Genomic DNA, 18,137 nt, shown 5'->3' on the forward strand with positions numbered 1-18,137 from the left:
TATTGACTAATTGATATCAGTTTTGAATAGCACGCCTCTCTTTGCGGCATAGTCAATTAGGCCATTTTGGCCATTTTTGAAGGGCTCTAGCGCCTTAAAAAACAAAAATATCAAAAAAAAGCAAAACGGTCCGACAAAGATATTGACAATAATAATCTGTGTTGAAAAAATCATTGCTCTAGCTTCAAAACCCACGGAGGACGGTCGAGTACGTTTGTATGGAGAAAACACCACTCCTGTTGGCTCTTAACCAGCTGAATTTGCACAATTCTTTTATAAGCTGCAGAGGTGTAGCGCAGGCAGTAAATTAAAATCAGTTTTAGTGTAAGGCCTGAGTGGACGCTCAAGTTGGGCGTGCAGCGGGGCGGGGCGTGCGGCGTGCATGTTAAACAAATGCAAACGTATAGTGGCGGCCTTAGTGCACGCTGCTCAAATCACATGAAAGCCCGACGCCCCGCTGCACGCCCCGCTAAACGCTCCGCTCCGAGCGTCCACTGAGGCTTTACACTTAGACGATCCCACAGAGAAAATATGATGATGGGGTGACTTGTTTCAGACAAAACGGCCAGCAATGCCTGTGCGGTGGTGGTGTGGTAGTTCAAGCGTTGGTGTCCCCGCGTGCGGCTGGTGTTCTATTCACGAGACACCCTGCGGCCGGCGACCCTTCGCGGCTACTTATCACTGCCAATTACGGACTTGGCGAGGTCAGTATCAACAGGGTTTGTCAAATCTGGCCCAGGCTTTAAGTTAAAATCTCTGGCACTCGCACACAATCGCAGCTTCAGGAGTTTCGGTTCTTTACTTGACCATATTACATTACACGAGAAAGTACTTTTTTAGGTCGAGATGCTCCGAATTGGCTACTTTCCTACTAGTCAAATCAGCTTCTTTTTTAGAATTGTCAAAATGATTTGCTAATATGGAATTTATATGAAAACGTGTGTAGTGACGTCACAGTCCACTCACCTACTTTTTATAATTCCATCCAATTTATTAAATAGAAATTGTGTTTAAAAATAATTGCTATCTATGTTTTTCTAATAATTATCTGGTGCTTTATTTCGTGCACGGTGTGAAATAATATATTTGAAGTAGAGGAAAGTACCCAATTGGAGGCTGAAGTATAGTATGGCTCTTCTCAGGTGAACTTTTCGCTTCGAACCTTAATCTTTCAAACAAAGGCCATTGTCTCTATTATCGCAAAGCCGCTAGCTCGAGCGTTAGCACGTGCCAGCAGTATACTAGATGTTAATCTCCTAATTGTATTTTTAGAGCGTGGTATCCGGCGCAGTGGAGCCCGACACGATAACCGTATCTCGCGGGCCGGACGGCGCGCTCACGATAACCAGCATCGTGCTCGGCTCGAAGACGTCCCGTGTGTCGGCCGTCAGCGGGGGCGTGGCGCTGCGGCCCGTGCCGGAGGCCGAGCGCCGCGTGCCGTGCTTGGCGGAGCGCGAGGCGGCGCGGCTGGCGGCACTCGGGGCGCGACTGGAGCAGCTGTGGGCCGCGCCCAGAGATATAGAGTGGGCCGTTTGTGAGGTACATTTTCGACTGTAATCTTTTCAGAAGATGCTGTTGTTTGAGATCGACCAAAATATTTTTTTACTATAAAACACCTAACAATATGTCAAACTCGGTTACTAATAACTAGTATTAGTTCGCCCCGAACTGAGAACTCGCGGTTCGCCAAAATGTTCATCATTATTTTAAAATTGTAAATTTAAAAACTATATTATAAATGTGTAGGCCGAGCACTTTCATTTGATACCAAACTCGACCATACTTTCTTGCAAAAAAGATTACCAGAATAGCAAGACCCCTGACAAATAGCTTTTTAGCCTTCTAAGCTCTTCTAGCTCAATAACCCCTTGATCGAGGCTGCTCATAATTTAATGACTGAAATATAATGCGGCCGAGCGCCGCGTGCCGTGCCTGGCGGAGCGCGAGGCGGCGCGGCTGGCGGCACTCGGGGCGCGCCAGGAGGAACTGTGGGCCGCGCCCAGAGATATCGAGTGGGCCGTTTGTGAGGTACATTTTCGACTGTAATCTTTTCAGAAGCTGCTGTTGTTTGAGATCGACCAAAATATTTTTTAGGGTTCCGTACCCAAAGGGTAAAAACGGGACCCTATTACTAAGACTCCGCTGTCCGTCCGTCCGTCCGTCCGTCCGTCCACCGTCACCAGGCTGTATCTCACGAACCGTGATAGCTAGACAATTGAAATTTTCACAAATGATGTATTTCTGTTGCCGCTATAACAACAAATACTAAAAACAGAATATATTTAAGTTTAATAGATTTAAGTGGGGCTCCCATACAACAAACGTGATTTTTGACCGAAGTTAAGCAACGTCGGGCGGGGTCAGTACTTGGATGGGTGACCGTTTTTTTGCTTGTTTTGCTCTATTTTTTGTTGATGGTGCGGAACCCTCTGTGCGCGAGTCCGACTCGCACTTGGCCGGTTTTTTACTATAAAACACCTAACAATATGTCAAACTCAGTTACTAATAATAATGTTAACAGTTTTGAATGATTCACGGTTAGTTTCACTAGACTTATATCGACCGGGATATGAACCGCGATTACCTTTTGTAAGTACCTATTGTTTTCGAGCTCCCGATATTTCGGCGTATCTTGTTCACAGGAACTGACCGGTCACGGTTTATATCCCGGTCGATATAAATCTAATAATAATATTGTTACACAATTTGTGCAGGATGGTATCTACCTGCTTCAAGCTCGTCCCATCACATCTCTGGAGCGGTGGACGGAAGAGGAGCTGCTCCACGAGATGGACTACCCGATCATGTCGGACGACGAGCTCATCACCTTCGCTAACACTGGCGAGGTAAGGGTTTACATTTGTGCAGGATACCATCCTGGTTCAAGCTCAACCCATCACATCAGCGGTGGAGAAAAGGAAAAAAGGTAAAGCTTAGAAAGAGGAACTAACGGCAGCCGAAATACCTAAAATCATTTGCGTTGTCATTGGTACAGTAAATTACAAAATCCAAAAAAGTACCAATATACTTAATGCATGCTGTGATTGCCTTTAAGTGGGGGAACAATAATAAAATTAATAAATGTGCCCTCTTAGTATGTTACTTATACTTAGTATGTAAATTGTATCTTCTGTTGGAGATCCTGATAAACAAATAAACAAACAAATCAATAAATAATAATTCTAATGGAAATAATCGATTTCATAGACTTTAACTAGTGTGGGACGCAAGTTAAATGTATGAATCCAATTTTTTGATTTTAACAATTTAAACAAACTGCAGTTTTAGATATATTTGCCATTGAAAAATTTCATTGTTATTAACAGGTATTACCCAAGGCTCTGTCGCCGTTGGGCTATGACGTAATGTTGCGACCGCTACAGAGAGCCATCGACCGCATGGTCGGCACCAACCAAGACGGATTCGACCAGACTATCGTCGTGACCCACAGCCGCTGCGCTATAACTCTGTATAGTGTGAGACCTTTATTTACTACTAGCGACCCGCCCCGGCTTTGCACGGGTTAACAAATATACATAACCTTCCTAACCAAACATAAACCTTCCTCTTGAATCACGCTATCTATTTACAAAAACCGCATCAAAATTCGTTGCCTAGTTTTAAAGATCTAAGCATACATAGCATAAACCTTCCTCTTGAATCACTCTATCTATTAAAACCGGATCAAAATCCGTTGCGTAGTTTTAAATATCTATAAGCATACATAGGGACATACAGACAGCGGGAAGCGACTTTGTTTTATACTATGTAGTGATTGTCTTCGATTACTGCGTCAGTTACTCACGAAATTATACTATTTTAACGGATATAATGAATTTAAAATGCATCCCGACGTTTCAGCTTGGGACCCAGTAGTTCATCTTATAAAGGAACAAAATAGACATATAGGACTGTGAGACCAAAGTGTTCAATGGTGTGGACATTCTACTCTAATGTGTTGTTCTGATGCTTATTGCTTAGAGTGGTATTCCATCTGTCCAATATTATGTTTGTTCAATGTCATGGCCTCTCACTCTCTCTTAAACAAAATGTGAGACAAAACACACATTGGACAAAAAAATTGGACAGGTGGAATTCCACCCTTAGGGCTCATTTAGACCGCGGAAACTCGTTACGATTTTAGTTACATTGCGGACCATTGAGGTTACATCAATTCAACCGATCGATCAAATGACGCAATGTAATGAAAATCGCATGCGAGTTCTCGCACCGTCTAAATAAGGCCTGAGTGGACGCTCGAGTTGAACGTGTAGCGAGCGTCCACTCAGGCCTTAAACTTAGATAGGTACGCATAAGTGTAAGGCCTGAGTGGACGCTCGAAGCGGAGCATTCGGCGGGGCGTGCAGCGTGGCGTCGGGCTCACCAGTGATTTGAGCAGCGTGCACTAAGGCCGCTCCTATACGCTTGCATTTGTTTAACATGCACGCCGCACGCCCCGCCCCGCTGCACGCCCAACTCGAGCGTCCACTCAGGCCTTACACTAAGATGATATTGTTGAAGAATGATAACATACTGTTGTTTCAGTCGGTATACAAACGGGTATCATCCGAGATCGACGTGAGCATCCGAATGATCGAGATGGCAGTTCACGGACACAAGGTGGCCGACGACCACATTTTCAGTGTGGCCTTGCACCGCCGGAAACCGCAGTGGACCGACAAGCCCATCATGATCTTCAATATGACTCGGGTAACCTACCTTATCCTGTATATAACAAGGTTTAGTTTGGTATGACAAGGTGGCCGACGACCACATTTTCAGCGCGGCCTTGCACCGCCGGAAACCGCAGTGGACCGACAAGCCCATCATGATCTTCAATATGACTCGGGTGACCTACCTTATCCTGTATATAACAAGGTTTAGTTTGGTATGACAAAGTGGCCGACGACCATATTTTCAGTGTGGCCTTGCACCACCGGAAACCGCAGTGGACCGACAAGCCCACCATGATCTTCAATATGACTCGGGTACCTTATCCTGTATATAACAAGGTTTAGTTTGGTATGACAAGATGGCCGACGACCACATTTTCAGCGTGGCCTTGCACCGCCGGAAACCGCAGTGGACCGACAAGCCTACCATGATCTTCAATATGACTCGGGTACCTTATCCTGTATATAACAAGGTTTAGTTTGGTATGACAAGGTGGCCGACGACCACATTTTCAGCGTGGCCTTGCACCGCCGGAAACCGCAGTGGACCGAAAAGCCCGTCATGATCTTCAATATGACTCGGGTGACCTACCTTATCCTGTATATAACAAGGTTTAGTTTGGTATGACAAAGTGGCCGACGACCATATTTTCAGTGTGGCCTTGCACCGCCGGAAACCGCAGTAGACCGAAAAGCCCGTCATGATCTTCAATATGACTCGGGTGACCTACCTTATCCTGTATATAACAAGGTTTAGTTTGGTATGACAAAGTGGCCGACGACCATATTTTTAGCGGAGCTCTGCACCACCGGAGCCGCACCGGACTGACAATCTCGCCATGATCCATGAATCGGGTAAAAGACTTTATCCTGTATAGCACAAGATTCAGTTTTCTCTGCATTCTCTGCATGAGATGACGAAAGTATCTAAAGTAAAGCCCTGATCGGGGATTAATTTTGTTTGACAAGGTAGCCTACGGCTGCGTCTTTAGCGTGGCCCTATAATATATGTCCCAGGTTAACGACCTTATAGAGTCTGTGCGGAAAGAGAAGAGTCGTGGAATATATTGGGCCCCATACATTCCACGACTCTTCTCTTTCCGCACAGACTAACTTGAATAGCTATTAAAGGTTCAGGGTGCTTATCCAACATGCCAATCATATTTCTTTCTATCACTTCAAAATTATTGCGACAGTGACAGTTGCGTTTCGTTCGCTACGGAGCGTAAACAATTGGTATCTTGGCTACGCACCCAGTTTCCTTTGAACATAATAAACAGAGATGTGAAAAATACTTTATAAAAAGTATTTAAATACAAAATACAAATACTTCCTTGGTATACTATTTCAAATGCAAAATACAAAATAGTTTTTGAATTTGTATTTAAAATACAAAATACGAAATAGGTATTTTCAAAATACTTTTTAAAAATACAAATGCTTTGCGATAAAAGGTACTCGGAATAGTGAGTACCTAGTCTGAATTAAAAAGTATTACTCAGAATATCCGAATTGAAAAGACTCTCTTCATTCTTTGAAAACAGTGTGTCAATCAGTCCTCTATCTAAAGTGCAAATTTCTAGTTGTTTGCTCATATTATCGGAAGGATGGATGGATGGTTTATAACGGACTATTTTTAAAAGCATTAATTTAGATTTGTAATGTTTTACAGCTAGTATAATGCCTCTCGTTAGTGTGATGAAAACGTCTCGTTTGTGCAGAAAAGTTTCATCAGGGCAGAAAAGTTTGTTCTCCTCTCGTACCTTGAAACCCTCGCAACACTCAAGATTCCACTTTTTTAACCACTCGCTACGCTAGTGGTCATGTGCGACGTTACTAAACAGATTCAACAGTTCCATGTTAAAAAAGGAGAGAGTTGCCAGGATTGTAACATCAGAAGAGATTGTAACTCCTACCTACATTACTACCTACTATAAAGTATTTTGAAAATAGAAAATAGGTCCCAAAAACTATTTCAAATAAAATACAAAATAGTTTACTTCAAAAGGTATTTAAATACAAAATACAAAATAGGTATTTTGCATTTTGTATTTGCATTTTAAATACAAGTATTTCAAATAAGTCACATCTCTGATAATAAATGGTGACCGTATCTACAGTGTAACCCTGTGCACCTTCACATAAGTTGTGTAATAGTCAAACCCAGGTAGCAAATTGACGTCAGCGACGCACAGGCGACGTCATTTATAGGTCATAATAAGGTCGGTCATTTATTCGTCGAGAATAGACGTTTTACTGACGTCCATTTGGGGTCACTATCAGGACGTACCTTTTTGTCACAAAATTGACGTTTTAATGACGTCTATTTAGGGTCACTATCAGGACGTACTATTTTAGTCACAAAGTTGACGTTTCACTGACGTCTATTAGGGGTCACTATCAGGACGTACCTTTTTGGTCACAAACAAGACGTTTCAGTGACGTCTATTTGGGGTCACTATCAGGACGTACCTTTTTGTTCACAAATACGACGTATCACTGACGTCTATTTGGGGTCACTATCAGGACGTACTATTTTAGTCACAAAGTTGACGTTTCACTTACGTGTATTTGGGGTCACTATCAGGACGTACCTTTTTGGTCACAAATACGACGTTTCACTGACGTCTATTTGGGGTCACTATCAGGACGTACCATTTTAGTCTAAAGTTGACGTTTCACTGACGTCTATTTGGGGTCACTGTCAGGATGTACATTTTTGGTCACAAACATGACGTTTCAGTGACGTCTATTTGGAGTCACTATCAGGACGTACCTTTCACATAATTAATTTATAGATTATGGTTATTTTTGTTGGCAATTAACTCTAAAATATTTGTAATATTATTTGGAATAACATGTTTGTAATATTTTGCATTAAAATTCACAATTTAGCAAATGTAAAATTTTGTTGTTATAGAAAATTTATTACCAAATAAGTCAAGAGATGGCGCTTTGTTCCCAACGCGTCTGTTCTACAACGCGGTGTTAAGATTTTTCCGGGCTTATATATAAGGTTCGAGGAACAATAGGTCGTCAATTCAAAAGCATTAGTGAGTGTTGTACAGTGTACAGTAGTGTAAATAGTAAATGAAGTGGTAGTTTTATACAGTGTTATTTTTGAACCTCGTACATGGTCCTTCGAACCGGATAGTTGGCTATTCGGTCCTAGGATTCGACAGCAGAGCGCGTTACTCCAATTTCTTGGCTGCCCTAATACGTACGGCCCAGTAACGTCCCTATGAATTCAGTATATGACGTCACTCCAACGTCAGTGGCTGCCCTAATATGTACGGCCCAGTAACGTCCCTATGAAGTCAGTATATGACGTCAGTATTACGTCTGTAAACTGACGTCTTGAGGCTGTGACAAATTGACGTCATCTGCTGGGACCCCCCGACGTCAAGAAATGACGTCTCTTACGTCGAGCAGTACCGTAAACGGACGTCATAATGACGTATAAATGCTACCTGGGAAGTACCTAGAGTTTTCTTAACCTTTTCGACGCCGTGTCAAACACAAAAGCTGTCTCTCAGACGCCACGTCACCGAAGTGTCAAAACTGAAATTGAACTTTATGCATATGCACCTAAGTCTATGTTGCTCTGTGGTCTATGCACTGACAATCCAACCTCTAGACTGAGCTTAGGCCAATTCTTTCATGAAACCGATGCTGCCAAAAATACGGGGGTGCGGGGGGACGAGGTGAGCGAATCCCGTGCCGTGATTGGTCCGTTCAAAGACACGCACCAATCACGGCACGGGATTGACTCGAAGATGGAGTAACGCTACCGTATGTGTGGCAGAGGGGGTAGCGCGACTATGCTATGTCTAGAGGTTGGATTGTCTGTGGGTCTATGACCGATTAATACGTCTTTGGCGTTGGACCTGCGGTGCGTATATATCGGTCATTGGCGTCCAAAAGGTTAAATATCCATTCGCTTTACCGCGATTTACTTTCTAGGACTTACTGTTCACCAAATGGCACATGAACGACACGATCAAGAAGGTCGAGCGTATGACCATCGACTCGTTCAAGTCCGACCGCCCCGAAGAGTACCTGGCAGCTTTGCTGGACTTGGACCAAGATATCCGACGGTTCTCGTACAACCACATGAGCACCAGCGCGGCGAGTTCAGCTAGCCAGTTTATTGCTATGACAGTACTGTTGGAAGGGGGGCAGGGTATGTCAAATGTAGATTATATAACCTCTAGCGGCCCATAAATCAAAGAAAGGGAGACCTTTACAATAGGCTAAAGACGAAGTATGTAGTATGATTCTTATCAGGTAGTATACGATATCTCTTACAATAATTAGAAGTTTCAAATCCTATTACATAGAAGGTAGGATAGGGAATATTCTGGAAGCTTCGCTACAGCTCTTAGCAAGATCTCTAGAGTTTTTCCTGGAACCCATGGCATTTTACTACCCTTATTCGGTTACATACGCTTCCGACGGGTTCAATTTCCTTAGCTTACTAACAGTGTTTTAGCCTTTACCGTATTTGTGTGTCTAAAGTATACCATCATCATCATATATTTAAGAGTAAGACTATTGTCGGTGAAGCAATTTCCATGTTTGGCGGCCCTCTGCCTTCTCTTTGACAGCCTGATACGACACAACGTTAAGTTTTTCCTTTATTTGATTAATGTACGCTCTCCTTGGTCTTCCCTTCTTCCTCTTTGCTTCAAATTTCCCTTCTATGATATTTTTGATAAATTCGTCGTGACGTTATCAGGTGCATCTATCATCATGTGACCAGTAGCTGCAATTTCCTTAACTAAAACTACCAGTTCAATAACTTTTCAGATTTCACCTCCGAGCAATGCAACGAGATAAGCGTAATCCTCAGTTCAGGCGACGTGTTATCAGCCGAAGTGCCGCACATGCTGGACCGGCTGGCGGGCAAGCTGGCCGCCTCCAGCAAGGTGGACCAATTCCGCGCGCAGAAGCCTAAGGACGCGCTCGGCTGGCTACAGGATAATCTGCCGGATATTCACAAAGAAGTCATGGAGTTCTTGAACAAACATGGCCATAGATGCATTATGGAGGTATGCCATTCATTTATATTTTCTTTACATATTTTCCTCCAAGTATCATTTCTTTGTCTCTTCATTCTTTTTAGGGTTCCGTAGCCAAATGGCAAAAAACGGAACCCTTATAGATTCGTCATGTCTGTCTGTCTGTCCGTCTGTCTGTCCGTCTGTCTGTCCGTCTGTCTGTCCGTCTGTCTGTCCGTCCGTATGTCACAGCCACTTTTCTCCGAAACTATAAGAACTATACTGTTGAAACTTGGTAAGTAGATGTATTCTGTGAACCGCATTAAGATTTTCACACAAAAATAGAAAAAAAACAATAAATTTTTGGGGTTCCCCATACTTGAACTGAAACTCAAAATTTTTTTTTTCATCAAACCCATACGTGTGGGGTATCTATGGATAGGTCTTCAAAAATGATATTGAGGTTTCTAATATAATTTTTTTCTAAACTGAATAGTTTGCGCGAGAGAGACTTCCAAAGTGGTAAAATGTGTGTCGTCCCCCCCCCCCCCCCCCCTAACTTCTAAAATAAGAGAATGATAAAACTAAAAAAAATATATGATGTACATTACCATGTAAACTTCCACCGAAAATTGGTTTGAACGAGATCTAGCAAGTAGTTTTTTTTTAATACGTCATAAATCGCCTAAATACGGAACCCTTCATGGGCGAGTCCGACTCGCACTTGGCCACTTTTTTTCCTTGTTGCTTCAAGTTCGACTTGGCGACGAAACCCTGGGCCCTGGTTCCCGATGACCTAATGGAGGTCTTGCAGAACATGCGACCTACCGAGGAGCCCGTCAAATCGCACGCTAAGACCGACGCCGAAATCATCGCAGCACTTAAAACACCGAAGAAATCTAGCACAAGGTACGAACTTTTAATCGATATTAAACTTTCGTGAGACATAACTTTTATCTCCCATTTTCTTTGTATCTGCATATACAGGCAATGCAATCCATAAAAATATGATGATCTATGATCCAATCTTTTTTATCAATTGATACGCAAAGTAAAAAACTTATCTAAAATTAAGACGTACAGTCATAAAATCTTTTGCTTCTTGTAGCCCAAAGGAACGTATGAATGAAATGGTGACCAGGAGATATCCGTCGGGTTCCTCCTGGTAAGGATTGCAAGTGTGTAAATCCGGTGTCCCTTGCAGGAAAGTCCTAAGCTGGCTTCTACCTCTATGCCGGCGCACCGTGCGGCACCGCGAAGCCACCAAAGGTCACCTAATCCTGGCCATCCACAAGATACGGCTAGCGGTCAGGCGGCTAGGCCAGCTCCTCGTCCAGCGGTGGTTCCTTCCCGACGCCGACCTGGTCTGCTACTTCCGCGTTCACGAGCTGCGCGACTATATCGAGACTAGGAACCCAGATTTGCTTAAGAAGTGAGTATACGCGGTGCAGCAACAGTGCGTTATCTTAGACATCTAAGACATGTAAGATACGGCTAGCAGTCAGGCGGCTAGGCCAGCTCCTCGTCCAGCGGTGGTTCCATCCCGACGCCGACCTGGTCTGCTACTTCCGCGTTCACGAGCTGCGCGACTATATCGAGACTAGGAACCCAGATTTGCTTAAGAAGTGAGTATACGCGGTGCAGCAACAGTGCGTTATCTTAGACATCTAAGACATGTAAGATACGGCTAGCGGTCAGGCGGCTAGGCCAGCTCCTCGTCCAGCGGTGGTTCCTTCCCGACGCCGACCTGGTCTGCTACTTCCGCGTTCACGAGCTGCGCGACTATATCGAGACTAGGAACCCAGATTTGCTTAAGAAGTGAGTATACGCGGTGCAGCAACAGTGCGTTATCTTAGACATCTAAGACATGTAAGATACGGCTAGCGGTCAGGCGGCTAGGCCAGCTCCTCGTCCAGCGGTGGTTCCTTCCCGACGCCGACCTGGTCTGCTACTTCCGCGTTCACGAGCTGCGCGACTATATCGAGACTAGGAACCCAGATTTGCTTAAGAAGTGAGTATACGCGGTGCAGCAACAGTGCGTTATCTTAGACATCTAAGACATGTAAGATACGGCTAGCAGTCAGGCGGCTAGGCCAGCTCCTCGTCCAGCGGTGGTTCCTTCCCGACGCCGACCTGGTCTGCTACTTCCGCGTTCACGAGCTGCGCGATTATATCGAGACTAGGAACCCAGATTTGCTTGTGAGTACACGCGGTGCAGCAACAGTTGCGTTATCTTAGACATCTAAGGCCCACTTGCACCATCCCACTAACCCAGGGTTAAGCGGTTAAACCCTTAACCTAATGTCAAATTGTACTGGTAACCATGGTAACTCCTGATTTAACCCATTAACCCCGGATTGGTGAAATGGTGCAAGTGGCACTAAGACATGTAAGATACGGCTAGCTGTCCGGCTAAGCCAGCTCCTGGTCCAGCGTTGGTATCTCCCCGATGCTGATTGTGGTCATTTACAGGATAGGTACAGGTTGCTGTTCCGCAACTAGGCCAAATGTTCGAGTAGCATCTGCCCGATATATGGACTCTGGGAAGACTATGAATAGTAGGTAATGTGATTCAACATTTCTAGCTCATTTCAACCAATCTGATGACATCTGATAAATTTCGCTTATGGAATTTACATGATATTTTATTACTTTCATGGAAAACCTATACATTCAAGCATTATTCTATATATGTTTTATAAAACGCGTGGTTGTTTTATGTGATAAACGCAGCGTTAAACGCATGCGGTCAACGGATGTAGGAAAAATGATATTTTACATTACATTAAATAAATCAAAATCACTAAACCTATTGTGTTAATATGCGGTAAACGCAGCGGTAAGCGCCTTGTCATTTTCCGTACATTCCGTTAACGCATGCATCCAAACCTTTATCGCATTAAGGGCCACCCCACATCTAGCGTCTTTCGAGCGTCGGCGTCGGTCAGCGCTATGGAAAATGACGTCGCTGCGCAGTTGCGTCGACGTTGCGTCGAGCAGGGCCATAGAGTTGTAGACGCCGACGAGACGCCGACGCTCGAAAGACGCTAGATGTGGGGTGGCCCTAAACAAACGCGCGCTTAAACGTTTACAGAGCCATACAGCGCCACCAGCATTTTACTGCTTGGTCAAAACTGCGGTTTTCCGAGTTGAACACGGGCTGGGTGTCGCCTCTGCCGGGCGCGAGGCCCCGCGTGCAGGCCGGCGACGCGCGCCTCGAGGCCACGTCTGTGTGCGGCGGCGAGACCGTAGCACGGGCCTGCGTCGTCAAGGATCTCTCGGAGGTATACACTCATCACCAGCATTTTACTGCTTGGTCAAAACTGCGGTTTTCCGAGTTGAACACGGGCTGGGTGTCGCCTCTGCCGGGCGCGAGGCCCCGCGTGCAGGCCGGCGACGCGCGCCTCGAGGCCACGTCTGTGTGCGGCGGCGAGACCGTAGCACGGGCCTGCGTCGTCAAGGATCTCTCGGAGGTATACACTCATCACCAGCATTTTACTGCTTGGTCAAAACTGCGGTTTTCCGAGTTGAACACGGGCTGGGTGTCGCCTCTGCCGGGCGCGAGGCCCCGCGTGCAGGCCGGCGACGCGCGCCTCGAGGCCACGTCTGTGTGCGGCGGCGAGACCGTAGCACGGGCCTGCGTCGTCAAGGATCTCTCGGAGGTATACACTCATCACCAGATATCGGCGGGGGTAAGCTATTTGGGCTTTTTCTAAAATAAATATCGAAAACCCGATTCTTTCAAATCTGGACGTTCTTGGGCTCATTCTACTCAGAATCGACAGCACTCTCCATCCTACCATTAAAAACCGGCCAAGTGCGAGTCGGACTCGCCCATGAAGGGTTCCGTATTCAGGGGATTTATGACGTATTAAAAAAATACTACTTACTAGATCTCGTTCAAACCAATTTTCGGTGGAAGTTTGCATGGTAATGTACATCATATATTTTTTTTAGTTTTATCATTCTATTATTTTAGAAGTTACAGGGGGGGGGGACACATTTTACCACTTTAGAAGTGTCTCTCGCGCAAACTATTCAGTTTAGAAAAAAATGATATTAGAAACCTCAATATCATTTTTGAAGACCTATCCATAGATACCCCACACGTATGGGTTTGATGAAAAAAAAATTTTTGAGTTTCAGTTCACAGTATGGGGAACCCCCAGAATTTATTGTTTTTTTTCTATTTTTGTGTGAAAATCTTAATGCGGTTCACAGAATACATCTACTTACCAAGTTTCAACAGTATAGTTCTTATAGTTTCGGAAAAAAGTGGCTGTGACATACGGACGGACAGACAGACGGACAGACGGACGGACAGACAGACGGACAGACGGACGGACAGACAGACAGATATGACGAATCTATAAGGGTTCCGTTTTTTGCCATTTGGCTACGGAACCCTAAAAAAGATGTCCCAAAATGTCCATTCCTTTACGTCACGTTTTTAGTATGAGAATTTTTTTCACTTGTATCATAGAGAAAAAAATACATAGAGTGCTCACTCCATACATCAGTTTTAGTACCAAAAAGACTATTAGCATCTAGCATCGAGTAGCGGAACTATCAGTACTGCTACATCTATTGTTAAGTAGCAGTACTGATAGTTCCGCTACTCGATGCTAGATGTAGACACTGAAATTAATAGTCTGAACTGATGTATGGAGTGAGCACTCTTGTCTTACTTATTTCTCTATGCTTGTATGTAACGTGACGAAGTGGAATGTACAATTTTCATACAAAATTTTTTAATTTTTCACCTATCGCCGAGTACGATGAGATTTTTATTTATGGTGACGTGAATTATTGCGGTAGATGCTTGATTTTTTTTGTGTGCTACGCTGATAGATAGGCCAATTCAGTATGGTAACATTTACTATCGTTAGATCTTTGAATGGAATTTAAAAAAATTTAATGCCAAGAAAGATAAAATTACCCAGTATGTTTTATTTTTCTAAGCGCCCTTGAAGTTGTGAACATACTGGGTAATTTTATCTTTCTTGGCATTAATTTTTTTTAAATTCCATTCAAAGATCTAACGATAGTAAATGTTACCATACTGAATTGGCCTATCTATCAGCGTAGCACACAAAAAAAATCAAGCATCTACCGCAATAATTCACGTCACCATAAATAAAAATCTCATCGTACTCGGCGATAGGTGAAAAATTAAAAAAAATCATAACTCCGAAAATACGAAAAATCGCGGAACATACATGGGGGTGATTCAGATAGCCCTCTAGGTCCTCTATCTCCCAGCTTCAGTATATCACTACTTCTTGGGACACCCTGTATAAGGTTCCCTTCCTGTTGGTTCTCCATCATAACTCTTGCCTGTCTAAAAATGCTTAATAGTATTTTATACAATCGTGATATAATGGAGAGCTTTTCAGTCGAGTATCGTGTTTAGGCAACGAAGCTTGCTGAGTTGCCTAAGTAAGGTACGAGATTGAAAAGCTTGATTATATCACTATTGTATACAATACTTTTTCTACGAGTCAACAAAAAAATTACTTAAAACTAGTAGAAGAATAATGTATGTAGGTAAAAAAACCAAAAGTATACAACTAAGATGCGCGAGCAGCCGCGATACCTTCATACTCGTACGCGACCCGGCCCCCGCGCCCCGCGCCCCCAGGCCGGTTGGTCAACGACACCTTCTCGTAACTCATGAGACCCTGGTACTTGCTCCGCGCTTTCGATTGGTCAATTTCATTATAGTTGACTAAACTGTATCGAAATGAATATTATAGTTGACTAAACTGTATCGAAATGAATATTATAGTTGACTAAACTGTATCGAAATGAATATTATAGTTGAGTTGGGGTCCCATAGTGAATACTCTTGTTGTCTGATCCTACTGCACTTAGTTAAAGTCACTCTGATACATTGTTTGTTGTGGAATAACGATCCATCAGGAAATAAGGACTATTATTATACCTCTTGTTACCTCTCAATAAAATTCAATTATTTTCCAGATTGGCCAGCTGCGACAAGGAGACGTGCTAATAACTCACTCGACTGATATTGGCTGGTCGCCGTATTTCCCTCTCTTGACTGGTATCGTCACGGAGCTCGGGGGACTCATTTCACATGGTCAGTATGCGCAATCTCTTACAAGCTAGTCATCGATTTGATTTGATCTCATATTATTTACCAAACATTGTATTATGTATTAGCGTTACTTTTCATAATCGAGAAAACCCAAACTAGTTTCATATAATTATACTAGCGACCCGTCCCGGCTTCGCACAGGTTAATAAATTAGAGATAAACCTTCGTCTTGAATCACTCTATCTACTAAAACAAAACCGCATCAAAATCCGTTGCGTAGTTTTAAAGATTTAAGCACACAGACAGACAGACAGACAGCGGGAAGCGATTTTGTTTTATACTATGTAGTGATGGTCTGAAATTCACACGAACCCCTTTCCGGTCGATATCGAGAAATGAGCAACCTCCCTGACCGATTTATTGCGAAAAGTGGGGACTTTATTTCAAAAACCAAAAGAATCTATTTGTAGGTATACTTAGCTTCAATTTTAATATACTAAATTAAATATTAGACCCACAGACAAGACATCCTCTAGACTGAGCATAGTAACGCTACCCCCTCTGCCACTTATACGGTAGTTTTACTCCATCTTCGAGTCAATCCCGTGCCGTGATTGGTCCGTGTCTTTGAACGGACCAATCACGGCACGGGATTCGCTCACCTCGCCCCCCCGCACCCCCGTATTTTTGGCAGCATCGGTTTCATGAAATAATTGCTCTAAACTCCGTCTAGAGGATTCCTAGTCTATGATTAGAGCCGAGGAATAATAATGTTGAGTGTTCGCAGGAGCGGTGATAGCACGCGAGTACGGGCTGCCATGCATAGTGGGCGCGGCCAACGCGACGGACATGTTCCGCACGGGCGACACGGTGCGCCTGTCGGGCACGCACGGCGTGCTGGAGCGCGTCACCGTGGCTAAGGAAGATAACGCCTAGCTGCTGTGGCTCAAATATGACTCGCGTTATATCATTTTCATTTTTTTTAACTTCCAAATAGGAAAAAAATAATGGTACCATTCGATTCCGTACATTTTATTTAAAAAAATATTGTATAGTAACATTATACATAAACGCAATGTTTCACCGATAAAATCGCAATTTCCTTGTTTTTAACAAGCTTTTATTAGATCGACCTGTATGTAACTATGTAATGAAATCTAAGGTAACTAATTTAACCATCTTCCAAGGATCGTAGCGTCATGAAAATTGGCAGCTGTATGTAGTTCTGATGAGTGATGACAATACAATAATATGGTACTGTCGAACTGATCTGATGATGGAGACAGGAGGTGGCCATAGGAACTCTGTGATGAAACAACGCAACCTAATTGTGTTAGGGGTTTTTAGAATTGTCTCGATGAGTATTAGTTGTCTGTCGTAAGAAAAGTACAGTCAGCGATAAAAGCTTGTACCAAAAATTAAATTTTTGCCAAAAACTTATTCATACATCGATACGGCTTCTAACGTTACATGGTGACGTCACGATGTATTGCCATTTTTACACGACTGCCCCAAAAAAAGAGTGTATTGTTTTGTTAGAAGCGTTTCGTCAGTAAAATGCGGGTGCCAGACTTTGACCATCATTTGTGAATTTTGTATTGCTTTAAGACTATGGGTCCCATACAGACATTTGATCCTCAAAACGAACCTGATCGACTGATACCATTCATAAAAAAATTGTCAAATACCCTATTAAATAGGTATACCCGCCTATTTAAACCCACCTGTAGTGTACTGCAGTGGGCGTCAACCCCTTAATACTACTTATTCTGTATATCAGCGTTATAAACATGTTCCTAGTGTAATGGTGGTGGAGCTAAATGGCATATCGTGACCAAATAACCGAAGGTAGCCCCTAGAAATAATTATGTAAACCGTCGGATTTATGGGCGATTGAAAATAGCCCGCCCGATATGAGATTTTAATATGTGATTTATTACCTAATTGTGATAATTGTACAATATTATATTATACAGTGTGTTTATTGCAAAGTTACCTATTTATTTTTTTGTTTTTATACATAATGATAACGGATAAATGATAATGATTTATTCATAAAAAACAGCACCAGTTGGATAGGGTTACGTAATATTCTATCGACCCTTAGAAATAATACCTATTGCGCCATTGGTGAGATTTTATATTGTGATTTAGCCATAAGTGTAAAATATATACCTATTATACCTAATGTGATAATTTATTGTAGTGTTTTTAATATTGGATTTTTATAAATTAATATACAAATTATTCATAAAAAATTGTATATATTTCAAAAATTCCCATAATTAAGAAATCACAAAACGCTTACTGGCCCTCCAGTACCATCGGTCCATTTTCCCAATCTGTCTACTTTACCAAACGGTCTACTTTCTCGATCTGCCTAATTGCTTTTCTCAATCCGTCTAA

The 18,137-nt window shown here is 43.1% G+C and overlaps 1 protein-coding gene across 1 annotated transcript in view; it reads left to right on the forward strand.

The window, feature by feature from the left end:
• LOC134647301 (putative phosphoenolpyruvate synthase) overlaps positions 1-16,710 on the forward strand; it is a 34,187-nt gene extending 17,477 nt beyond the window's left edge. Inside the window, exons 12-23 of the mRNA XM_063501589.1 lie at positions 557-704; positions 1,273-1,539; positions 2,715-2,846; positions 3,327-3,476; positions 4,546-4,710; positions 8,637-8,856; positions 9,483-9,724; positions 10,428-10,582; positions 10,878-11,105; positions 12,768-12,957; positions 15,656-15,773; positions 16,519-16,710. Of these exons, the coding sequence (XP_063357659.1) occupies positions 557-704; positions 1,273-1,539; positions 2,715-2,846; positions 3,327-3,476; positions 4,546-4,710; positions 8,637-8,856; positions 9,483-9,724; positions 10,428-10,582; positions 10,878-11,105; positions 12,768-12,957; positions 15,656-15,773; positions 16,519-16,667 (2,164 nt within the window). The 3' untranslated portion in view covers positions 16,668-16,710. The remainder of the gene's footprint in view (positions 1-556; positions 705-1,272; positions 1,540-2,714; positions 2,847-3,326; positions 3,477-4,545; positions 4,711-8,636; positions 8,857-9,482; positions 9,725-10,427; positions 10,583-10,877; positions 11,106-12,767; positions 12,958-15,655; positions 15,774-16,518) is intronic.
• Positions 16,711-18,137: the final 1,427 nt, after the last annotated feature.

Source organism: Cydia amplana, chromosome 4 (assembly GCF_948474715.1).
Source record: "Cydia amplana chromosome 4, ilCydAmpl1.1, whole genome shotgun sequence".
NCBI lineage: Eukaryota > Metazoa > Arthropoda > Insecta > Lepidoptera > Tortricidae > Cydia > Cydia amplana.